Below are 24,868 nucleotides of genomic sequence, written 5' to 3' on the forward strand. Positions count from 1 at the left end.
GATCAAAGAAGCTCTGGACTGTGATAAAGACCAAGTGGATTTTCATTCTCTTTTGTGCTCCGTCTATCTATGCCATCACAAAGTCCATAGATTATTACACTAGATACTAAAAAATACAATTTTGGAAAAATCTTCAACAACAGTTATCTGTCTAGGAAAACTTTACCAAATCAGACAGTACCACTCACCTACTGTATTTAGCTCTTCCTCACAACCTCTCAGCCCAATGGTCATAGGAATGTTGTCCACCAATACTTCACTATTCAGGAGTGTGAAGATGTGCAAAACTCAGCAGATATGTCTGTGCAAATGTGAATTTATGTATGTAACTGTGAATTCTAGACATCATATGGTTCAGGGCCAGACAGGGCGGCTCACGCCTGTTATCCCAGCACTTTTGGAGGCCAAGGCAGGCGGATCACTTGAGGTCAGGAGTTTGAGACCAGCCTGGCCAACATGGTGAAACCCGTCTCTAACAAAAATACAAAAATTAGCTGGAGCAGTGGTGCACACATGTAATTCCATTTACTCATGAGGCTGAGGCAGGAAAATCACTTGAACCCAGGAGACGGAGGTTGCAGTGAGCCGAGATCATGCCACTGCACTCTAGCATGGGCAACAAAGCGAGACTCCATTTCAAAGAGAGAGAGAGAGAGAGAGAGAGAGAGAGAGAGAGAGAGAGAGAGAGAGAGAGAGAGAGAGAGAGCATATGGTTAAGGTTTCTCAATTTATGGAGGAGAACATTTAGATCCCAAGAAGTCAAGTAATTTTCCCAAGGTGATATAGTTAATAACAAGGCCTGTACTAAAACTCAATTGTTCTGATTCCTAGTCCTAGTTTCCTGCTCTAGTCTAGAAATTATATTACTTACTAGAAATCTGCACATCTTTTCAAGAAAGTATATAAATTTATGTGGCTGTGTAAGTGAGCATGCATGTAAATGTCTACGTGTCTATCTGCAAGTATTTGTTTGTAAAGCATATCAATGGGCATCTATGCCCTTCCTGCTCGAGAAACCTCTAGGTAATTCAGTTCTCTATATCAGCACCAGAAGCGAAGGCAAAAGAAGACCTCTGAGTAAATTATTAATAAGCAGAATTAGCCCTTTCTCCAATCAGCTCTATTCCTGGGTCTTCAGGAAATAGGGTAAAACAATCAGGGTGAAATCAGAGTCTCTCAGGGTCAAACTTCGTTCCAATTGTGATGAAAGCAACTAGAGTCAGGGCTATCAGGGGCTGTGACAGATTAGCAGTGGTCTGTCTTCAATGAGCATGTGCTCAAGCTAACATGGATACCATCTTGGTCTTCAGCCTAATCATTGCATACTATGATGCCAACAAGAAAGGTAAGTAATTCTCTGTAATTCTCCTGGAGAATACAGAGAGAAGCCTAGAAAGTGTTTAGGGGTCTCTTCCACCAGATAGAGATTAGCTAATATCCAGCAAGCAATACTTTCCAGAGGTAATCCCATGTATCCACTCTCCTCTAAGAAAGACTACAATTTATTCATTCCAGAGAGATAGCTGTCTGTTTCATGATGAGAGCTCTGCAGAGAATGTGGTGCACTCTTATGTCTTGTTCATGTAATTAAAAGTCTTTTCACTGTCCGATGGCTTTAGAGTTTCTTTAGAGTTACAGTATTGTTATCACCTAAGATTCCCAAATTCATAACTGTTCATAAGATATTGTCCATATATATATATATTTTTTTTGAGACGGAGTTTCGCTGTTGTTACCCAGGCTGGAGTGCAATGGCACGATTTCAGCTAACTGCAACCTCCGCCTTCAGGGTTCAAGCAATTCTCCTGCCTCACCCTCCCGAGTAGCTGGGATTACAGGCACACGCCACCATGCCCAGCTAATTTTTGTATTTTTAGTAGAGACGGGGTTTCACCTCGTTGACCAGGATGGTCTCGATCTCTTGATCTCGTGATCCACCCGCCTCGGCCTCCCAAAGTGCTGGGATTATAGGCGTGAGCCACCGCGCCCGGCCGATATTGTCCTTTTTTTCAAGGTGGTACACATAAATAGCTAGATGATGATGTTCTTGGGTGGAGAGAGTTGAGGGAAAGGGTGATATGGGGGTGGAATGGCATCATTTGCTGCTCTTTGGTAACTGCTTATTTAAAATATGATTTTTCAAAGTTTCATAAACATTTCATCTCAAAAATTAGCTAATCAAGGCTGCGCCTTGATAATACAAGGCTCATGCCTGTAATACCCGCACTTTGGGAGACCAAGACTGGTGGATCACTTGTGGCCAGGAGTTCTAGACCAGCCTGGCCAACATGGTGAAACCCCAACTCTACTAAAAATACAAAAATTAGCCAGGCCTGGTGGCATGTACCTGTAATCCTTGCTACTCGGGTGGCTGAGGCACAAGAATCACTTGAACCTGAGAGGTGGAGGTTGCAGTGAGCTGAGATCATACCACTGCACTCCAGCCTAGGTAACACAGTGAGACTCTAAAAAAATAAAAATAAAATAAATAAAATTAGCTAATTAGAATTAAGGCCAATGGCACAAGGTGCAGCAATAACAAATTCAACAAATTATAAAAATGTCACAACCGTGTGAATTATGTGACAAAAAGCATAAATAACTAAGACCTATGCTTCTGTGGAAACCTATAGAGAATCCTTGTCCAAGGTCAGACATTATAAATCTCCAAAAGTTTTATTTAATACAAGAAAGCAGATAGAACAGGAGGGAGAAGAGAAAATAAGTGGCGTTTAAGGGAATGGGTTGGTTAGTCTTTCATTAACTTACTAAGTTTTCTTAACTCTATTTCACCTTTCTTTCTCCTAAGGGTAATAGATTGGTACTCAGTATTCTTTTTTTTTTTTAAACTGAGTCTCATACTGTCACTCGGGTTGGAGTGCAATGGCACTATCTCTGCTCACTGCAACGTCCAACTCCCAGGTTCACGCAAACCTTCTGTCTCAGCCTCCCAAGTAGCTGGGATTATAGGTTCCTGCCACTGGCCACCACGCCGGGCTAATTTTTGTAGTTTTTAGTAGAAACAGGATTTCACCACCTTCAACTCCTGACCTCATGATCCAACTGCCTCGGTCTCCCAAAATGCTGGGATTACAGGCGTGAGCCACCATGCCCGGCTGGTACTCGGTGTTCTTTATTCTAGGTCAACAACTACTCTGTATGTATTTGACTGTATTCTAAAGACTTTTTTGAGGACCAGGTGTGGTGGCTCATGCCTGTAATCCTAGCACTTTGGGAGGCCGGGGTGGGTGGATCACCTGTCAGGAGTTTGAGACCAGCCTGGCTACATGGTGAAACCCCATCTCTACTAACAATACAAAAATTAGTTGGGTGTGGTGGTGCATGCCCATATTCCCAGCTACTCAGGAGGCTGAGGCAGGAGAATTGCTTGAACCCAGGAGGAAGAGGTTGCAATGAGCAAAGATTGTGTCACTACACTCCAGCCTGGGTGATAGAGTGAGACTCTGTCTCAAAAAATAAATAAATATCCAGGTGCGGTGGCTCACGCCTGTAATCCCAGCACTTTGGGAGACTGAGGCAGGTGGATCACAAGGTCAGGAGTTCAAGACCAGACTGGCCAACATGATGAAACCCTGTCTCTACTAAAAAATACAAAAATTAGCTGGGCATGGTGGCTCGTGCCTGTAATCTCAGCTACTTGGGAGGCTGAGGTAGGAGAATTGTTTGAACCGGGATCCGGGAGGCGGAGGTTGCAGTGAGCCTAGATCACACCACTACACTCTAGCCTGGGCTACAGAGCGAGACTCCATCTCAAAAATAAATAAATAGACTGGGCTTGGTGGCTCACGCCTGTAATCCCAGCACTTTGGGAGGCCGAGGAGGGCAGATCATGAGGTCAGAAGATCAGGACTATTCTGCCTAACACAGTGAAACCCCATCTCTATAAAAAATAAATAAAGTCTTTTTAGAGAGTATTTAATCTCCCAAGTTGCAAGTTTTACGAGCAGGAACTGCATTCTTTCGTATCTTCTCCTCCATTGCCCAGAATTCTAAAAAGTAAGTACCAGTAAATTCTGACTTTCCCCAATCCTCCCCCAGTTCCCCTCCTCCCCCGCTGCTCTCCCCCAGACCTCAGAGATAGCAGTTGCCAAGTGGAACAGCTGCCTGGGCTCTTCCCAAAGGACGTGAGAAGCATCAAAGAATTGCAAATGCAAGGTAGGGAATGGGTCCTTTTGGGAAAATGATATTGTCGTTCCAAAAAATTTTTACCTTTAAAAGATGTCTCATCTTCCTACTTCCTAGCCCATATCTCAAATATCCTATTTTAAGGATATGTATCCTCCCAAGAGGTTTTTTGGAAACCAATCTTTAAATTAACTGTTATTACCTAAGGCATGCCTATATTACTCAAACGGATGGAGATGAAGAAAAGGAGGCAGCACCTACCCCTTTCTGCATTAAAGAAAATCTATGAGCATTTCTCTGTGCTAAATTTACTGCTGTCACCTAGCTTCATGGGAACCATGGCAGGAAGAAAGGCAGGACTTGTATATTCGTACTATGAACATACACTGAGGCCTGGCACGGTGGCTAAGGCCTGTAATCCTAGCACTTTGGGAGGCCGAGGTGGGTGGATCACCTGAGGTCAGGAGTTCAAGACCAGCCTGGCCATCATGGTGAAACCTCATCTTAAAAAAAAAAAGAAAAAGAACATACACTGAAGAAGAAGTTAATTAAAAGGAGGAGAAAGTACAGCAGTGGAATTTAACAGGAGTCATGAATGGAAGTGGGTTAGCTTGGCACTGTTCAGATTAAAAACCAGCTTCGGCTGGGCACAGTGGCTCATGCCTATAATCCCAGCACTTTGGGAGGCTGAGGCAGATGGATCACTTGAGGTCAGGAGTTTGAGACTGGCCTGACCAACATGGTAAAACCCCATCTCTACTAAAAATACAAAAATGTGCTGGGTGTAGTGGCACAAGCCTGTAACCCCAGCTATTTGGGAGTGGCTGAGGCAGGAGACTCACTTGAACCTGGGAAGCAGAGGTTGCAGTTAGCTGAGATCATGCCACTGCCCTCCAGCCTGGGCAACAAGAGCAAAAGCTTCAAGGTCAGGTGCCCTGACTCACGTGTGTAATCCCAGCACTTTGAGAGGCCAAGGTGGGAGGATTGCTTGAGCCCGGGAGTTCGAGACCAGCCTGGGCAACATAGCAAGACCCGGTCTTTTTAAAAAATTAGCCACTACAGTGGCATAAACCTGTAGTCCCAGCTACTCAAGAGGCTGAAGTGGGAGGATTACTTGGAAATTGAGGGAGTTTGAGGCTAGAGTCAGCCACGGTCACACCACTGCACTCCAGCTTGGGTGACAGAGCGAGGCCCCATCTCAAAAAGCCAACCAAACAAAAAACGAAACCAGCTTCATTTTTCTGTCTGGTTCTTCTTCCAGAAACTCACACAGAAACCAAAAGGCCAACATTCATCCAAAATCAGACTGTAGCTACCCTGCAGTGCCTTGGGTCTGGCAGCAAAGTAAAAGTCAACCTTGTATATTTGGAGAGAAGGCTAAAGGTCAAGCATATTCTGAAGAACCTGCGAATCATTGCCGCTCCCCACAGAAACAGCTCTGCCTCCTCAAGCTGTCACCTAGTCCCCACATCCATGTTTCAGACTGGATCTCTTCTAACAGGCAAAGGTGAGACTGGAAAAGAGGAAGGGGGCAGGCACTAACTTTTAGTTGACATTCTTGAAGGCAGCTGGAGTTCAGTAGCAGAAAGAGCTACAAGGAAATGAATTATCCTCCCCTTGGGCAAATCTACGTGCTCTCTGGGAGTCAGTTTTATAGATCCCTTTTAGCCCTGATACGCTGTGATTTTCACGTGATCTCCTTTTCTGATGGGTCTTCTCTTGCAGTTTTTCAAAATTTCTTTTTTCTTTGAGATGGAGTCTCTGTCACCCAGGCTGGAGTGCAGTGCCATGATCTCGGCTCACTGCAACCTCTGCCTCCCAGGTTCAAGTGATTCTCCTGCCTCAGCCTCCCAAGTAGCTAGGATTACAGGTGTCTGCCATCATGGCCAGCTAATTTTTGTAATTTTAGTAGAGACAAGATTTCACCACATTGGCCAGGCTTGTCTCGATCTCCTGACCTCAAGTGATCTGCCTGCCTTGACCTCCCAAACTGCTGGGATTACAGGCGTGAGCCACCACGCCTGGCCAGTTTTTTTAAAATTTCATTTTAATGCACATAGTAAAATATTCAAACAGTACAGATTTATAGTGAAAGGTAAGTCCCTCTCCTACTCTGGTCTCTCAGTTCTCCAGTTCTCTATCCCTGATGGAACCACTATTATCAACTTATTACATTTCCTTCCAGAGATACTCTAAGAATATATGAATGTACGTATTTTAAAAACATAAATGATAGCATGCCATATACATCGTTCTGCCCCTTGCTTTTTCCTGTTTTTTTCTTTCCCCCTTTGGAGATGGAGTCTCACTCTGTCACCCAGGCTGAAGTGCAGTGGTGTGATCTCATCTCACTGCAACCTCCTCCTCCCAGGTTCACATGATTCTCCTGTCTCAGTTTAATTAGCTGGGATTACAGGTGCTTGCCACCACACCCAGTGAATTTCTGTATTTTTAGTAGAGACAGGGTTTCACCATGTTGGCCAGGGTAGTGTTGAACTCCTGACCTCAAGTGATTTGCCCGCCTCAGCCTCCCAAGGTGCTAGGATTACAAGTGCTAGCCACTGCGCCTGGCCACACCCCTTGCTTTTCCATTTAATAATATGTCTTATAGGTTGTTTCATTTCAATATGTATATATGTGTCCCATAATTTGCCTCATTCTTTTTAACAGTTGTATGTTATTCCACAGAATGTCTCTTCTATATTCTGTCCCCTACTGATATGTATTTTGGTTATTTGCAATCTTTTGGAAATACAAACAGTGCTGCAAACAATGACGGTATATATTATTATTTTATTCTTTATTCTTTTTTTTTTTGAGACAGAGTTTCTTGTTGCCAAGGCTGGAGTGCAATGGCTTGATCTCAGCTCACTGCAACATCCACCTCCCTGGTTCAAGCAATTCTGCCTCAGCCTCCTGTGTAGCTGGGATTACAGGCATGTGCCACCATGCCCAGCTAATTTTGTACTTTTAATAAAGATGGGGTTTCTCCATGTTGGTCAGGCTAGTTTTAAACTTCTGATGTCAGGTGATCTGCCCACCTTGGCCTCCCAAAGTGCTGGGATTACAGGACTGAGCCACCATGCCTGTTTTCCTTTTTTCTTTTAATAAATTATTTCCCCCTTTTTCGCTAGCATTCAGAATCTATATATATTCTTTTTGTGCACCTGCAATTTATCAATAAGATAAATTCCAAGGAGCAGGATTGCTGCATCAAAGGTTTGATAGTTACTGCTTAATTACCCTCTCTAGAGTTTGGTTCCATTATGCATACCTATCCACACAGTGTGAGAATGCCTATTCCCCCACAGCTGCTGGGCAGTGGTTCTTAACCTCAACCTGAAGTTTCTCTGCTTCTCCCTTTCTTCCCTTCTCTCACCCAATCATTTTGTCATATAGTTTCTGATCAATAGATTGGTGTAGGCAGTTCCTCTTTATAAACTGGCAATCCCCTAAAAACTTTAAAAACTAGACTAAAGCTGGGAAATAAGTGGATAGGCTCTCAGGATGTAACACAGGTACAGTAAGTTATATATATGCTAACATGACCTGAATATTTCACTCACTTTACGATACTTTCTAAACTTCCACATTGAAAAATTATGTGAAGAAAAACTGTTTTTTTTTTTGGGGGGGATGGATTTCCACCTCCCGGGTTCAAGCAGTTCTCCTGCTTCAGCCTCTTGAGTAGCTGGGATTACAGATGCCCACCACCTCGTCCAGCAAATTTTTTTTTTTTTTTTTGTATTTTTAGTAGAGATGAGGTTTCACCACGTTGGCCAGGCTGGTCTTGAACTCCTGACTTCAGGTGATCCACCCACCTCGGCCTCTCAAACTGCTGCAGTTAGAGGCGTGAGCCACTGCAACCAGCCTGAAAAACTCTGAAAAACTCAAAAGTGCCTGGTGCAGTGGCTCGCTCCTGTAATCCCAGCACTTTGGGAGGCTGAGGTGGGTGGATCACAAGGTCATAAGTTTAAGACCAGCCTGGCCAACATGGCAAAACCCCATTTCTACTAAAAATGCAAAAACTAGCCAGGCATGGAGGCACACACCTTTAGTCCCAGCTACTCGGGAGGCTGAGGCAGAAGAATCCCTTGAACCCTGGAGGAGTACGTTGTAGTGAGCCAAGATCACACCACTGCATTCCAGTCTGGGAGACAGAGCCAGACACAGTCTCAAAACAAACAAACAAACAAAAAACAAACTCAAAAGCCTCTGGCAGGGTTTTGAGCTTTCAACATTAATGCAAATTAATTCAATCAAATTGTTTTCCTCTTAACATGTGACACCCTGCTGTCCGCAGCAGCTACAATGGGGAATACTGGACTTAAGTCATTTTGAAGTTTGAAACACTCAGGGTGGAGTGAATATAGTGCTAGGCACTGTGGGACTTGGGGCAATTAAGGACATTAGCTCTTAGAAATTGGGACAAGGAAAACTGAGAGATTAAGGGAGAGGAGAGATGCCAAAGATCAACCTGACCTAATTCGAAACTTTGCCTTTGGTTAGCCTCCTAGAGAAAAAGAAACGTCCTCCTTCCTTCATAACATAGCAGTTGGTTCCCACATCTAAAATTTAATCTAATACTCTGTACTATTTGAGCTACGCAAAGATCAAACTGATATTTGTAGTTTAGTTTGGGGAATGAATCATCATTCATGACACACATTTTTATGAAATCATAAAGAATGAATCCCAAACAAATCTATTCATTTATTTATTTAAGATCAAGTCTCTCTTTGTCGCCCAGGCTGGCATACACTGGTACAACCTCAGCTCACTGCAACCTCTGACTCCCAGGTTCAAGCAATTCTGGTGCCTCAGCCTCCTGAGTAGCTGGAATTACAGGCCTGCACCACCATGCCAAGCTAATTTTTTGTATGTTTAGTAGAGGTGGGGTTTTGCCATGTTGGCCAGGCTGGCCTCAAGCTCCTCCCTCAAATGATATGCCCACCTTGGCCTCCCAAAGTGCTGGGATTACAGGTGTGAGCCACTTCACTTGACCCCAAACAACCAATTTATGAGTGAACTTTTGAAATATAATCCCTTCTACAAGTTTGAAACTTCCTATTCTGAAATTAAATCTCCACTGAGTACCAGGAGGCGACAGACCTCAAACAGGATAGAAATAAAAATTAGGTAAATGGTCAAAAGTGATAAAAGAGATGCCCTCTGAAGTTACCACAGTATGGATGAGACCAATCTGCATAGGAGGATGTCTCGGAAACAGTCAGAAGACAGTTCATGAAAATGTCCTCAAGTAAAATAGAAATTTGAAACTGTAAGGATGAGAATGTTCTGCAACACAAATGGTCATCAGAACATATGGGTCAACATGGAATGTAGCAAAATGACTATGTGTTATTATTTATGAAATTTGGACAAGGAAAAGACCGCTATTATCAATACTTCAAAATTTCCGTCTGGTGGAGAAAGTGGACTCATTAGGTCATCTTTTTCCTCCTCTTTCAATCATAAGATCATTCAGTTTGCCAAGCGTTTTCACACGTGCTTTCTCATTTTTATGTTTCTGATCTTCACAACACCCCTGAAATAGGTAGACAAGTATTATTTTACTATTGTCATCTTACAGATAAAAGAAACAAAACACAGAGAGCTTGTGGTGACTTGTCCAAAGTGAGATTATTTTTATTTTTAAATTTTATTTTATTATCATTTTGTGAGATGGAGTTATGCTCTTGTTGCCCATGCTGAAGTGCAATGGCGCAATCTTGCCTCACCACAACCTCTGCTCCCAGGTTCAAGCGATTGTCCTGCCTCAGCTTCCAATTTGCTGGGATTACAGGCATGCACCACCATGCCCAGCAAATTTTGTATTTTTAGTAGAGACAGAGTCAGTCAGGCTGGTCTTGAACTCCCGACCTCTGGTAATCCACCTGCCTCGACCTCCTAAAGTGCTGGGATTACAGGCATGAGCCACTGCACCTGGCCTATTTTTAAATTTTTTATTCTTTTTGAGATAGTCTTGCTCTGTCGCCTAGGCTGGAGTGCAGTGGCCCAATCTCGGCTCACTGCAACTTCCACCTTCCAGGTTCAAGCGATTCTCCTGCCTCAGCCTCCCATGTAGCTGAGATTACAGGTGTGTGCCACCATGAGCTAATTTTTGTTTGTTTGTTTGTTTGTTTGTATTTTTAGTAGAGAAGGTGTTTCGCCATATTGGCCAGGTTGGTCTCGAACTCCTGACCTTGTGATCCACCTGCCTCGGCCTCCCAAAGTGCTAGGGCATGAGCCACCGTGCCTGGCTGAGATTTGTTTGTTTATTTATTTATTTATTTTGCTGGCCATGTTTTATTTGCCCTTTTTCTTCAAACAAGATAACCGAAGATACAGACAGTATTCAATAAAATAAAATAGATGAAACAAATTCTAAGAGACTGCGATGCCACATGCTACATTTAACCTAATTTTATTCATGCTTGCCTTGGGATGGGGAACAGATCATTCAGTAAAAACATACAGTAAAAACAAAATGTCTCATCATGTACAACTTTAAAACTACAATGATGTACCTTAATTACTTCCACGCACACAAGTCTAACATTGGTTTTTATTAAAAAATAAACACAATTTTTTTTTTTTTGAGATGGAGTTTCTCTCTTGTTACCCAGGCTGGAGTGCAATGGTGCAATCTCAGCTCACTGCAACCTCCGCCTCCTGGGTTCAGGCAATTCTCCTGCCTCAGCCTCCTGAGTAGCTGGGATTACAGGCACGCGCCACCATGCCCAGCTAATTTTTTATATTTTTAGTAGAGACGGGGTTTCACCATGTTGACCAGGATGGTCTCGATCTCTTGACCTCATGATCCACCCATCTCGGCCTCCCAAAGTGCTGGGATTACAGGCTTGAGCCACCACGCCCGGCCAAAAAATAAACACAATTAAGACTTCTAGGAGCATTTTATAATAAAGTAATTCCTAATTAATTTTTCTTTGTAGATAGATCAAGCACCTCCAAAATACAAATTCCTATACACAATGAGCACGTTACTTAAAATGAACGCTTAAGTAAATTAAGTACGTGGACGGCCTTGGGATAAGCTGACATAATATATTCAGCTAGGTAGGCAACAAACCATAGTGCCAAACGGAAAAAGTGTATTTGCAAATAAATTTTTAAAACTAAGTTAATTTTTATAATTAAATACAGAAAATATACTGATTTGCTAAAATAAATAAGATGTGATGTATTAACACTTCACTATAAAGAATGCATACCAGAACATTTATAAACAGTGAATGAGTCTTATTAAGAATAGTTTACTGCCAGGCGCGGCGGCTCACCTGTAATCCCAGCACGTTAGGAGGCCAAGGCGGGCCGATCACAAGGTCAAGAGATCAAGACCATCCTGGTCAACAAGGTGAAACACCGTCTCTACTAAAAGTACAAAAATTAGCTGGGCGTGGAGGCACTCACCTGTGGTCCCAGCTACTCGGGAGGCTGAGGCAGAAGACTTGCTTGAACCCAGGAGGTGGAGGTTGCAGTGAGCCAAGACTGTGTCACTGCACTCCAGCCTGGCAACAGAGCAAGACTCCGTCTCAAAAAAAAAAAAAAGAATAGTTTACTACAATAAATGCTGGCTAAATAGAAGTGCATATTGTGAAGCACTATGGATGGTATATGTTTTGCCAAATATTTTTGTTACCTTGAGGTAGAATTTGGTACCAAATTCAGCATTCATTTTCAGTTTCTGCTGGTATCATGTGTTTTAAGAAATGTGTATAGTATGAAAAACTTGGCCGGGCGCGGGGCTCAAGCCTGTAATCCCAGAACTTTGGGAGGCCGAGGCAGGTGGATCACAAGGTCAAGAGATCGAGACCATCCTGGTCAACATGGTGAAACCCCATCTCTACTAAAAAAATACAAAAAATTAGCTGGGCATGGTGGCGTGTGCTTGTAATCCCAGCTAGTCAGGAGGCTGAGGCAGGAGAATTGCCTGAACCTGGGAGGCGGAGGTTGTGGTGAGCCGAATCTCACCACTGCACTCCAGCCTGGGTAACAAGAGCAAAACTCCATCTCAAAAAAAAAAAAAAGAAAAAAAAGAAAAACTTGAAAATACTCAGGAATGAAAAATGTCTTCGGAAAAAACAGATATTTTCATGCAATTATGTACAGTCTCACTGTGTCAATTTCAAGGCAAGATTTGTTTCCTGTAAAACAGATCATTGTTCTATGAGAGAATGTTCTTTACTTGTCTTAGCGCATTGCTTTTGTTTCCTCCTGCGTTGCATTATTTTGCTTTAGTCTTTATTTTTGTGTGCAAATGACATGCCAGTTAAAATGAAAACTATCTCACAAGTAGGAAAAGAAGATCTGGATTTTAAAAACCAAGAACTAATAAAATCCTTACTAAATGGCACCATCTGATTCAAGTAAAAAATGACTTCTACACTAGTAATAAAAAAAGACAAAACACACATTTCATGAAGAATACAAAGATAAATGTCTGCTGAGTGTTTTAGTTCAGATGTTTCAGAATGCTGCTGTATGTTTTGTGAGGAATTTGAGGGGAAGATTTCATAGCAGAAGATGTTAAGGTGGCCTGTATTGACTTGAGTGGTGACCCAACTAGACTGTGAAACTGCGGGATGCCTATGGACTCGAGCTGCTTGTTAAAGAGGAACTCCCCACTGTTGTTCAGAAATCCTTCCTCATTTCTTCTCTCCCCAAGCTTCCCATCCTCTATGGGCTCCATTTCTAGCATTTCAGTATCTTCTTTCATACTAAAGAACTTGTCCAGGTAACTAGTGTAAGTGTTTTCCTTCTCATAGTCCTCCCCACCACTCACAAACTGTCCCAAGAAGATTGGTATAAGTCTTCCAATTGAGCCAAATTTGCCATTCCTTTTTCCTGTTTTTCTTGGCTTACTGACTTTGATATCAAACTTTTCAACTCTAGTTGGGACACTGAGCTATTCAAGTCATTTAATTTATCAACAACATCAGTAGGCTCATGTTGGGAACTAAGTTGAATAGTTCCTGCAATAAAGGAATCAAAATCAAATCCCTGATTCTTTTCCCTTTTCTGGCCAGTTGCTGTGATGCTTCCTCCAGTGCTATCTGGGCTTTAACCAATCCATTCCTTTCACATTTTGATTTGCCTTTCTTATCAGATTTTTCTTTGCTTTGTTCTTTCCATTTGTAAATATCTATAATAAGCTTGGGCTCATAGTAATGGTTAACTTCACTCTCTCTGCAAACAAAAGTATCTAAATATGATGATGACATAGTTTTGTAGTTACAAGTATGGCTACACTCCAGATCACAGTATTTGTTTTAATGATGATCTGGGTACTGCCAACAAGGCTTAGTAGAGTAACTGGTATCAAAAGCAGGATCTTCCAGATACTTTTCCCCATCTCCATCCAAATATTTTCGGGGATCAACTTGTACTTCCTCTTCATCAGTGACATCAGACAGAGCTCTTGGATCAAGCTCAACTTCATCAATATCAAAGTTGTTATGTATAGGCCAATCATGCCCTGAAAACTGACAATCATGGTACCTTTCCCAGTTATTAATGTGACTGTGAGTTTCATCCATAAGCAAAATATCATCAACTTCATCTTCAATATGAAAAGGATGGCTTGAAATTGGCTCATTCATTGGAAAAGAATATATGCTCATGAAGGATGGGAGAGCGCTGCTTCTGCTGTTAACTGATCCTTGGGGCTAAATGTCAAAATTTGTTCCAGGAAATCCAGTGCTTCTCTACTAATTCCTGGAAGCAGCTGAGTTAAAGGTTTGTGTGATTCAGTCATGTCATTTCTAATGTAAACTGGAATTACGCTGAGAAGCTCCTGACGATCTTCCTCATGTACAACAGAAATAGATTCTAAAATCAGCTGCATCTGTTCAAGTTCATTTGCATCTGCAAAAAGGGTTTTACCAGTCAGCATTTCAGCAAAGATGCAGCCTACTGCCCACATGTCATGGCTTTCATGTAATTATTAGGAGAAAGTAAAAGATGTGATGATCTGTAGCATTTAGTAACCAATCCTTCAGAAAGATGACCCTTATGGGAATAATGAGGATCTATGATCTGTGCAAGACCAAAGTCACCTATCTACAGCACCAAGTCTTCAGTATTAATGAAAAGATCTGAGATCTCTGTGCAGTACATTTGCAGAGTGAATATACTTGAGCCCCCATAGCAGCTGATACATGAAAAGCCGGGCATGCTCTTCCAGTAAAGAGCCCTGCTCCAGCACATTAGCCAAGTCTGTCTCCATGTACTCCTGAACAATGTAAACACTGTTCAGCTCTGTAAGAGAGCCCACATCGTCTGTTAATTGGCTTCCACTGGGACCAAGAATTTCAGACACTTTCACAATGTTATCATGATCAAGTCTTCTAATAATTTTGATTTCATGTACATCATGTTTGCCACTCTGGGGATCGGTAAGTACAATTTTCTACATGGCTACTCTTTTGTCACAGTAATTGTCTACAGCAGAAAAAACCAAGCCATTGCCTCCACAACTCAATGGTTTTAAGTCCATATACCTAGAACCCAGATCAAAACCATAAATTGTTCATGAGACTTCCAAATTTCTCTGCCAGTTTGAAACCCTTACTATCGCCTTTTTCTTTTGAATTGCTGAACTTGTGAAAACAAGGAAGAAAACTGGCATCAAAAGGAAAGATCTTTCAAAAAGGAGAAGAAAAATAATTATGCTTCCACAGAAAGATGGTTTCTTGATGTTCATTGCATATGCCAAACAGGCCTTTTGAGTTCCCCTTAGATTTAAAGCTCAAAAAGCTCTACTCATATTGAGAATTAAAAAGATTGCAGGGCCGGGCGCCGTGGCTCATGCCTATAATCCCAGCACTTTGGGAGGCCGAGACGGGTGGATCACGAGGTCAAGAGATCGAGACCATCCTGGTCAACAAGATGAAACCCTGTCTCTACTAATAAGACAAAAATTAGCTGGGCATGGTGGCGTGCACCTGTAGTCCCAGCTACTCGGGAGGCTGAGGCAGGAGAATTGCTTGAACCCAGGAGGCGGAGGTTGTGGTGAACCGAGATTGCGCCATTGCACTCTAGCCTGAGTAATAAGAGCGAAACTCCGTCTCAAAAAAAAAAAAAAAAGACTGCAGTTCTCATGGTTCAAGAAAGGGGCAGCAACTCAGCAGACATTTAAAGAAAACACTCAAGAAACTCAAATGGAATGAAATGACATACTATGCACTCAGATTACTGTGCTAAACAATTTAACATTTAACAAAAATGTGAATAAATATGCACACAATAGGCTTCTATGAACATTCTCCTCATAGTGCAGATACAATCAGTGTTGGACTGGTCCTGAGCAGCATCGTTCTAAGGCGGTGGTAAGCACTATTTCTGTTTTGCTTCTTTTCTTCCGTTGTTGCTATATATTTCAACAGGAAGCCCTGGTGGCTGGCGGTTAACAAATGTCTTCTGTTAGTGATCAGGTGGCTCCAGCTCACCACAATCACAATCAAAACTACTGTCAATCTTACTCTTATACAACCTCATTCATGGCCACACTCAAAATTTGGGCAGACTTCGGGGCTCTGAGACAAGTCGAGTGAGCGCTGCGCGCTATGCCACTGGAGACTTTGTCTGGCTAGCATCCGATATTTGTTTATTTTTAGCTAAAATAGATAAATTATCACTTCAAATAACTGACTAGCACTATGCTAAACATGTTCTTGTTTTTCCTTTTGAATACATTGACTTTATGTCTGTCTCTGCCAATCTCTGCTGACACTGTCTTCCTGATTAAACTGGAATCAGGGATTACTTCTTCCCCTATAATTTCATGTACAGTGTCTATTATGGCCACTGGCCTCTGAGCTAAAGAACTATCATTTTCCCATGGACTTAAGACATGGAAGAGTAATTTAGCAAAGTCAAGTAGAACTTACAGACCTTAATTTAATAAGTAATGACATGAGACTACTAAAAATGGAACAGGAACCACACTATCTGAATTGGATTAGGTCAATTCTGGAGACAAGTAAGGTTATTTCCAGAGTCCAGCTAGACTCCTTCAACCTCCCATCATTTCCACTGCTGGTGTGAATCACATCATCTACTGGACTTTTGCAACAGCCTCCTAACAGGTTACCCTACTTCTACCCTTGCCCACCCCTAGCCCATTCCCAATACAGTAGCCCCGGAGATCTTTTGAAAGTAAAGCCAGGCCAGGCACAGTGGCTCACACCTGTAATCCCAGCACTTTGGGAGGCCGAGGTGGGTGGATCACTTGAGGTCAGGAGTTTGAGAAAACCTGGCCAACATGGTGAAACCTCATCTCTACCAAAAAATACAAAAATTAGCCGGGCGTGGTGGAGTGCACCTGTATTCCCACTTACGTGGGAGGCTCAGGCATGAGAATCACTTGAACCCCGGAGGCGGAGGTTGCAGTGAGCCAAGATCATGCCACTGCACTCCAACCTGGCTGACAGAAGGAGACCCTGTCTTAAAAAAAAAAAATGCTGAATGAATGCAATCAAGGAGTGCATGAAGCTGGGTGGTTTTCCTTCTTCCAGCTCCTCCTGCTTTCCCCAATCCCCTCTCAGAGTAGTTGACTTAGATTCTACTAGACACACTTGCAGAAGTCATGAAGGTTAATTGTGATATTTCACGTTCTTCCTTGGACTTTGGAGCCATCGCTTTTTAAAGAAGGAAACTTTCAATAGTTTTTCCGCCCTCCATCTTTATTATTATTATGACCTAAAGAATGATAGGCAAACAAGATATGGTCCACTCCTTCACTCTGATCCTATGATAGTCACAAGTCTTACGGGGATTTAATCCATATCTCTTATTAGTATCTCTATCCTCATTTACTCTTGGCATAATATTGTGCCCACACCCTAAACCTATGGACAGACAGGTTAATAGGACCACAATTAGAAGTTTACTATCAGCTGGGTAGGGTTTGATCAGGTAAAATCAAATGCAGGATAAAGTTTTCTCCTAAAATTGTCATTTCATCTTTTCTATTTTGTTTTGTAGCTTTTTTACCAGGGATCTCGCAATGTAAAGTCTATCCAGTGATGAGGGCTTCATCAGAGACTTTTTCTACCACTACCCCTTCCATAACTTCTGGGAATAAAGAAGGAGAGAAAACTACAAGTACTGGTAATTTTTCTAGCTTTGAATGACAAAGTACAAAATAAGTAGAAGTAAAACAAGAACAGAAAAAGAAACATTTTTAGCTCCAACGTTAGTCTGAGTCTACTGACATTTTTCTTAAGGTTGAGAAGTTACTGAATGTACATTGAAAAATCATTCCATTTCTTATAGAAAAATACAGCTTCTCGCTGGGCATGGTGGCTCACGCCTGTAATCCTAGCACTTTGGGAGGCTGAGGTGGGTGGATCACCTGAGGTCAGGAGTTCAAGACCACCCTGGCCATCATGGTGAAACCCCATCTTAAAAAAAAAAAAATTGTCCGGGCATGGTGGCTCACGCCTGTAATCCAAGCAGTTTGGAGGCCAAGGCGGGTGGATCACCTGAGGTCATGAGTTCAAGACCAGCCTGACCAACATGGTGAAACCTCGACTTAAAATAAAAGAAAAGAAAGAAAAAAATAGCTTCTCTATAAAGAAGGTCCCAGAAATGTTTGTAATTTGACACTATCAATGATCATTTATCTCCACGCAGATGAGCTCACCCTGTAGCCAGAATTAGGGACAGAAAAAACAGTATTCCTGTAGTAGGTAATTCTAGCCACTGTCTATATAGATGGACTATATTTAAATGCTAAACAATTATAAGAGTGATGACACCAACCAAGTGCTTTGCTCTTTTTCTTTCCTTCCTTCCTTCTTTCTTTTCTCTCTCTCTCTTCCTTTCTTTCCTTCTCTCTCTCTTTTTGTGAGAAAAGGTCTTGCTGTGTTACACAGACTAGAGTGCAGTACACGGCTCACTGCAGCCTCGACCTCTGGGGCTCAAGTGAATCTCCCACCTCAACCTCCTGAGTAGCTGGAACTACAGGTGCGTGCCACTGTGTTTGGCTAATTTTCAAACTGTTTTAGAGACAGGGTCTTGCCATATTGTCCAAGCTGGTCTTAGACTCCTTGGCTCAGGTGATCCTCCCACCTCAGCCTCCCAAAGTGCTGGGATTACAGACATTACCTACCAACCATGGCCAGCCCCAAGAGAATATTTTCATCCTCACTGTTTTTTTTCTTTTTTCTTTTTCTTTTTTAAACTTGCAAACTATGCAAAGAGATTCTCATGCACTACCAGGCCTGGCTAATTTTTGTGTTTCCACCATAGAAAGCATTGTCGAAGTAACCACTGAGCTAAAGCCGGCCCAATTTTTGTATTTTTAGTAGAGACGGGTTTCACCATGTTGGCCAGTCTGTTCTAAGACTCCTGACCTCCAGTGATCTGCCCACCTCAGCCTCCCAAAGTGCTGGGATTACAGGCATGAGCCACCGCACAAAGCCTGCTTCATTGTTTGTTTTTTTTTAGCAACAGCCCTCCTTAAATTGGCCAAGACTCAAATTCTATAAGATTCCAATTTGGGTTACATCCTAGTTTCTACCAGAGGAAAAAAATATGATATTAGTAATAACAAGATGCATATAAGGGCTGGGTGAGGTGGCTCACACCTGTAATTCCAGCACTTTGAGAGGCCAAGGCTGTAGGATCACTTGAGGCCAGGAGTTCAAGCTCAGTGGGAAATATAATGAGACTCTGTACAAAAATTTTCAAAATTAGCTGGGCATAGTGGCATGCACCTGTGGTACCAGCTACTCAGCAGGCTGAGGTGGGAGGATGATTTGAGCCTGGGAGATTGAGGCTGCAGTGAGCCAAGGTGGTGCCACTGCATGCCAGCCTGAGTGACAGAGTAAGAAAAAAAAATGCCTATTAGCCATTTGCTGCCACATTGAGCTTCTGACCCAGAAGCAGTGCCAATTTACATTTCTTCCTCTTATACCCCATAAAAGCCAAGGGAAACACAGGAAAGGTGATTTTCTAATCCCATAAAATGTGTCAGAGCAAAATGGTAGGAACCCTGATAAAGCTGACAGTGAAAGACGTTTAGAACTCCTTGTGTACCCAAGGTTTTTCTTCCTGAGAACAATGTAAGAATCAGCCCTATGTGATTATGGAAAATCTCCAATTCCAGGGAAGGTGACTTATTGGGAAGAGGCTGCAAAAGAGGTTAGAGCAGAGTCCATGATGCTCAGCTCACTCCTATCCCCTCCAACCCTGAGTTTGAATTGGAAATTCAGCCTCTGCCTCTGGGTCAGGCTGGGCCTGTATTATTCTTGTGAGCCAGAAGAACTTCAAGTCAAAGGGTCAATCTCTTCCCTCTCTCAAATTCTCTTCTCTCCCTCTTCCACTCCCCTCTCTCCTAGACACAGATGAGAACCTAGAGAAGAGAAAGAAATGGAGTATTGTGGTCAAAATTCTGATTGCTGTCACCCTGTTGATCAGTGGAATCGCCATTATAGTATTTATAATTTTTGAAGTCCCATGCCCTGTAAGTTTCCTGATGTATTAAATCATTGGACTTGATCTATAAAGACTTTCTTTTGTTACAGAGGCAGCTTGGCATAATGAGAAAAGCATAGACTTTGGCATTGGGATAGATCTGCCGCTGACACTCACTAGCTGAGTGGTTTGGGAAAATTGTTTGACTCTACCTCTTTTTTTTTTTTCTTTTTGAGACAGAGTCTCACTCAGTTACCCAGGCTGGAGTGCAGTAGTGTGGTCTCAGCTCACTGCAACCTCCACCTCCCAGGTTAAAGCAATTCTCCGCCTCAACCTCCCAAGTCACTGGGACTACAGGCATGTGCCACCACACCCAGCTAATTTTTGTATTTTTAGTATAGACAGGGTTTCACTATGTTGGCCAGGCTGGTCTGGAACTCCTGGCCTCGTGATCCACCTGCTTTGGCCTCCTAAAGTGCTGGGATTACAGGCGTGAGCCACCACGCCTAGTCTTGTTTGACTTTTCTAACCTCAGTGGCCTCATGTATAAAATAAGTCTCATGATATATGCTTCTCATAGTAGTGATGAAGATTGAGATCCTGTGTGAAAGGTGGTGCCTGGCACAGAGGTGCTCGCTAAATGCAACTTCCTTTCCTCTGCTGTAATTAGACATTTTCTAGGAAGGATAGGTCCAATAGGACTGAATATTTTATTTAGAAGAGATGACTTCCTTTAAGTTGCCCAACATGGGGTTTGGAAGAAAACCAAATACTACCAGCCACTTAACATTAATACCAGTCATTTTCTCCCTTCAGGGTCAATGCCTACGAGCTAGGGAGCTGTGCCAATGCCAGTGGCTGTGGAGATGGGAAAGGAAGCAAGGCCAGCCACCTGTGACAGATGAATTCAAGCCTGATTCTCAGCCACAGAAGGAAAGTATTCTCCATGTGGTTTATATCATTTGCTTAAAGAAAGTGAGGTAGCCGGGCGCGGTGGCATGTGCCTGTAGTCCCAGCTACTCGGGAGGCTGAGGTGGGAGGATTGCTTGAGCCCAGGAGTTCTGGGCTGTAGTGTGCTATGCCGATAAGGTGTCTGCTCTAAGTTCAGCATCAATATGGTGACCTCCCGGGAGCAGGGGACCACCAGGTTGCCTAAGGAGGGGTGAACAGGCCCAGGTCGGAAATGGAGCAGGTCAAAACTCCCATGCTGATCAGTCGTGGGATCGCGCCTGTGAATAGCCACTGCACTCCAGCCTGGGCAACAGAGCAAGACCCCGTCTCTTAAAAAAATTTTTTTTAAATAAAAATAAAATAAAAAGAAAGTAGGGTAAAGGCCAGGCACGGTGGCTCACGCCTGTAATCCCAACACTTTGGGAAGCCAAGGTAGGTGGATTCCTTGAGGTCAGGAGTTGGAGACCAGCCTGGCCAACATGGTGAAAACCTGTCTCTACTAAAATTACAAAAATTAGCTGAATGTGGTACATGTGCCTGTAATCCCAGCTACTTAGGAGGCTGAGGCAGGAGAATCGCTTGAACCTGGGAGGTGAAGGTTGCAGTGAGCCGAGATTGCACCACTGCACTCCAGCCTGATCAACACAGTGAGACTCTGTCTCAAAAAAAAAAAAAAAGAAAGAAAGAAAAAGATAGGGTTGGGCGTGGTGGCTCACGCCTGTAATCCCAGCACTTTGGGAGGCCGAGGCGGGTGGATCACGAGGTCAAGAGATCGAGACCATCCTGGTCAACATGGTGAAATCCCGTCTCTACTAAAAATACAAAAAATTAGCTGGGCACGGTGGCGCATGCCTGTAATCCCAGCTACTCAGGAGGCTGAGGCAGGAGAATTGCCTGAACCCAGGAGGCGGAGGTTGCGGTGAGCCGAGATCGCACCATTGCACTCCAGCCTGGGTAACAAGAGCAAAACTCCGTCTCAAAAAAATAAAAAGAAAAAGAAAATGGAGTTAATATATAAGTGCTAAATTCATCCCTGAGAGGACCATGAAAAAATATATTTTTTTAATGTGCTGGGAACAGGAAGCTGCTTCAGTTATAAGCAAATGTGGGTAATTTTTTTTATGTCAGAAAATAGGTAGGATTTTATGCTACTGTTTCCCTAACATCAGTCCAGCCATAACACAATAGGGTGCTTATTGAATACCATACCTCGGGGCCCCATATAAACTCAATCAGATCATTTAGATTGGAGTCAAGAATCTTACTTTTAAGATTTTTTTTTTTTTTTTGAGATGGAGTTTTGCTCTTGTTACCCAGGCTGGAGTGCAATGGCGCGATCTCGGTTCACTGCAACCTCCGCCTCCTGGGTTCAGGCAATTCTCCTGCCTCAGCCTCCTGAGTAGCTGGGATTACAGGCATGCACCACCATGCCCAGCTAATTTTTTTTTTTGTATTTTTAGTAGAGATGGGGTTTCACCATGTTGACCAGGTTGGTCTCGATCTCTTGACCTCGTGATCCACCTGCCTCAGCCTCCCAAAGTGCTGGGATTACAGGCGTGAGCCACCACGCCTGGCCACTTTTAAGATTTTTAAAGCCAGACCTGGTTCATCATGCCTGCAATCCCAGTGCTTTGGGAGGCAGAGGTAGGAGGCTTGCTAGAGTCCAGGAGTTTGAGACCAGCCTAGGCAACATAGCAAGATACTGTCTCTATAAATATATATATATATAGCCAGCTGGTGGCACATGCCTGTAGTCCAGGCTTCTTGGGAGGCTGAGGTGGGAGGATCACTTGGGCTCAGGAGTTGAAGGCTGCAGTGAGCTATGATTGAGCCACTGCACTCCAGCCTGGAGAAGAGAGTGAGACGCTGTATCAAAAAAAAAAAAAAAAAAAGAACATTATCATTTCTCCTCAACATTGGAAGAAATAGGCCTAAAGAGAACTACAAATTCAGAATTAGAATTAGGGGGGATAACCACATGGCCACAACCGTGATTAAATGTCTATGAACACAATAGGCTACTAAATGATAAAGGAATAAAAATAGTACTAAGATAACAATTTTATAAACATTATCTTATTTGAGCCTCACAGAAATCCTGGAAAGTAGCCAGGGCAAGTATCTACATTTTACTCATACTTAAGTTGAAGTTTGAAGAGGTTATGTGACACCCATCATTATACAGCTTGTAGAAACAGAACTATGATCCAGATCTTTTAATTACTTTGCTAGTGGGTTATAGGTTCCAAGCAATTATAGGTTTTCATACCTATGTGCACCTTGATCCATATGTTCTCAGGGTAATTACTGATTAACAAAGAGGCAACATCAAGTGCACTTGGAATGACATGGGGTTTTGTACTTAGCCAGCACTTTTCTTGGCACATGAAGAACTATACACTTGCATCCTCTTTTAACTTTCATATTTCCTTTCAACCTCTAGGTTGGACAAGATGCTGCCAACTCATTGAACCCAAAGAAAGCTGCAGGGATCACTGTTATCCACCAGACATACTTCTGAAAAGTTCTGCTGTCTCACACATTGAATGAATGATACTACACAGTCTTCTCCCTATTAATATGGGCAGATTCTTGCCAATTTTACACTCATATCTTCAGCAGGGACACTACAATCAAACAGCACTTCCTGGTTAATGAAGGGAGAGCATGGGCTTAGCAGAGTTACCCTTATGCTCCTGTGTGAGCCACAGCCTTCTGTAATTCACTTCATACAGCCATCAAAATGGATATCTTCCCATCCCCTCAAATGAGAACAAAAAGCCTTCCCTCCAAGCACTATGAATGAACCTTATTGCTCTCATTGACAGATGACTCAAAGACAGCCTTCAAGGAACAAGGCAGCTGTTAGTGTGACACAGCTTCCAACTCCTTTGTTATCTTAGCTGACTTCATGCTCACTGGCTCTCAACTAGCTTACAGTAGGACTCCTGCTCTCTCTGGTTGACGTTTATAAGATTTTATAGTTTCTGCCACTACAGGTACCTATCAACACACTGCTGAAGGGAACTTGACCCTGAACATTCCAAAAGTCTTCCTCATAAGTTATCCCCAAGGGGTTCAGGGACTACAGACCATTAGTAGCCAAGTGAAGTATTCTGACCATCCAGAATTCTTAAAGTGGCTCTGACATTATATCATACTTTAATAGAGAGCTGCATACCGTTTGGACAAGGGTTCCAGAGCAAAATAACTATGATGATGCTGTTTCTCACAGGAGCATAGTTATGAGTCAAATCTAACCTGCTTCAGTAAGAGTTTGGTGAGAAAGTGGAACCAGCTGATCTTGAATCAATGTTCAGATGAAAAAGGAAATGTCAGGAGGGATAAGACAGGGTGAAGCCCTGCTTCTTTTCCTGAGTCTGAAACCGTTTCATTTCATTTTGGTAAAATGTATCTGTTTCGAAGTAATTTTGTTTTCTTAGTTCTCTGGTTAAAAAAAAAAAAAAATATATATATATATATATATATATATATATATATATGTATAAACTGTATCCTTCTTTCTTTTGCTTCAAGTGCTATCCAAAAAGTGATTATCAAAACAATACCAACAGGAGAAAATCTCACTCTAAGGCTCTATTTAGTATTCAAGTTCAGGCCAGGTGCGGTGGCTCATGCCTGTAATCCCAGCACTTTGGGAAGCCGAGGCAAGTGGATCACGAGGTCAAGAGATCGAGATATCTTGATCTCGAGATCTCTTTCACCAACATGGTGAAAACCCATCTCTACTAAAAAATACAAAAATTAGCTGGGCTTGGTGGCGCATGCCTGTAGTCTCAGCTATTCAGGAGGCTGAGGCAGAAGAATCACTTGAACTGGGAGGCGGAGGTTGCAGTGAGCCAAGATTGTGCCACTGCACTCCAGCCTGGTGTCAGAGTAAGACTCCATCTCAAATAAAAAAAATTCAAGTTCAGCCTGGAAGAGACAGAACAGATATAAAGCATGGATAATGAGGACATGTTTCAAAAGTCCCTAAAGAACCCCTGGGCCAAGAGTGGTGGCTCATGCATGTAATCCCAGCACTTTGGGAGGCCAAGGTGGGTGGATCATCTGAGGTCAGAAGTTTGAGACCAGGCTGGCCAAAATGGTGAAACCGTGTTTCTACTAAAAATACAAAAATTAGCTGGGCATGGTGGAGGGTGCCTGTAATCTCAGCTACTGGGGAGGCTGAAGCAGGAGAATTCCTTGAACCCCAGGAGGCATAGGTTGCAGTGAGCAGAGATCGCACCATTGCACTCCAGCCTGGGCAACAAGAGCAAAACTCCATCTCAAAAAAAAAAAAAGAACCTCTAAATTTCCATTGAAA

The 24,868-nt window shown here is 42.8% G+C and overlaps 2 protein-coding genes and 1 pseudogene across 20 annotated transcripts in view; 1 reads left to right on the top strand and 2 right to left on the bottom strand.

Annotated features, from left to right (window-relative positions):
• The window catches only part of ACACA (acetyl-CoA carboxylase alpha), a 307,755-nt gene that overhangs the window by 264,255 nt on the left and 18,632 nt on the right, over nt 1–24,868 (bottom strand). The gene's annotated exons all lie outside the window — the stretch shown is intronic.
• C5H17orf78 (chromosome 5 C17orf78 homolog) lies at nt 1,179–23,209 on the top strand. 4 transcript variants are annotated; one of them, XM_054257039.2, is made up of 7 exons: nt 1,179–1,345; nt 4,060–4,176; nt 5,408–5,653; nt 17,155–17,280; nt 19,515–19,639; nt 20,407–20,521; nt 22,983–23,209. In XM_054257039.2, the coding sequence occupies exons 1-7, from the start codon at nt 1,288–1,290 to the stop codon at nt 23,060–23,062; spliced, it is 867 nt and encodes a 288-aa protein (XP_054113014.1). In that variant the 5' UTR covers nt 1,179–1,287; the 3' UTR covers nt 23,063–23,209. The 4 variants fall into 4 exon arrangements, with proteins under 4 accessions (XP_054113014.1, XP_054113016.1, XP_078229930.1 ...); XM_054257041.2 differs by lacking the exon at nt 17,155–17,280; XM_078373804.1 differs by lacking the exon at nt 5,408–5,653.
• On the bottom strand, nt 12,495–14,237 carry LOC144582635 (mitogen-activated protein kinase 6 pseudogene; annotated as a pseudogene).

The sequence above is a fragment of the Callithrix jacchus genome, chromosome 5 (assembly GCF_049354715.1).
Source record: "Callithrix jacchus isolate 240 chromosome 5, calJac240_pri, whole genome shotgun sequence".
Lineage (NCBI taxonomy): Eukaryota > Metazoa > Chordata > Mammalia > Primates > Cebidae > Callithrix > Callithrix jacchus.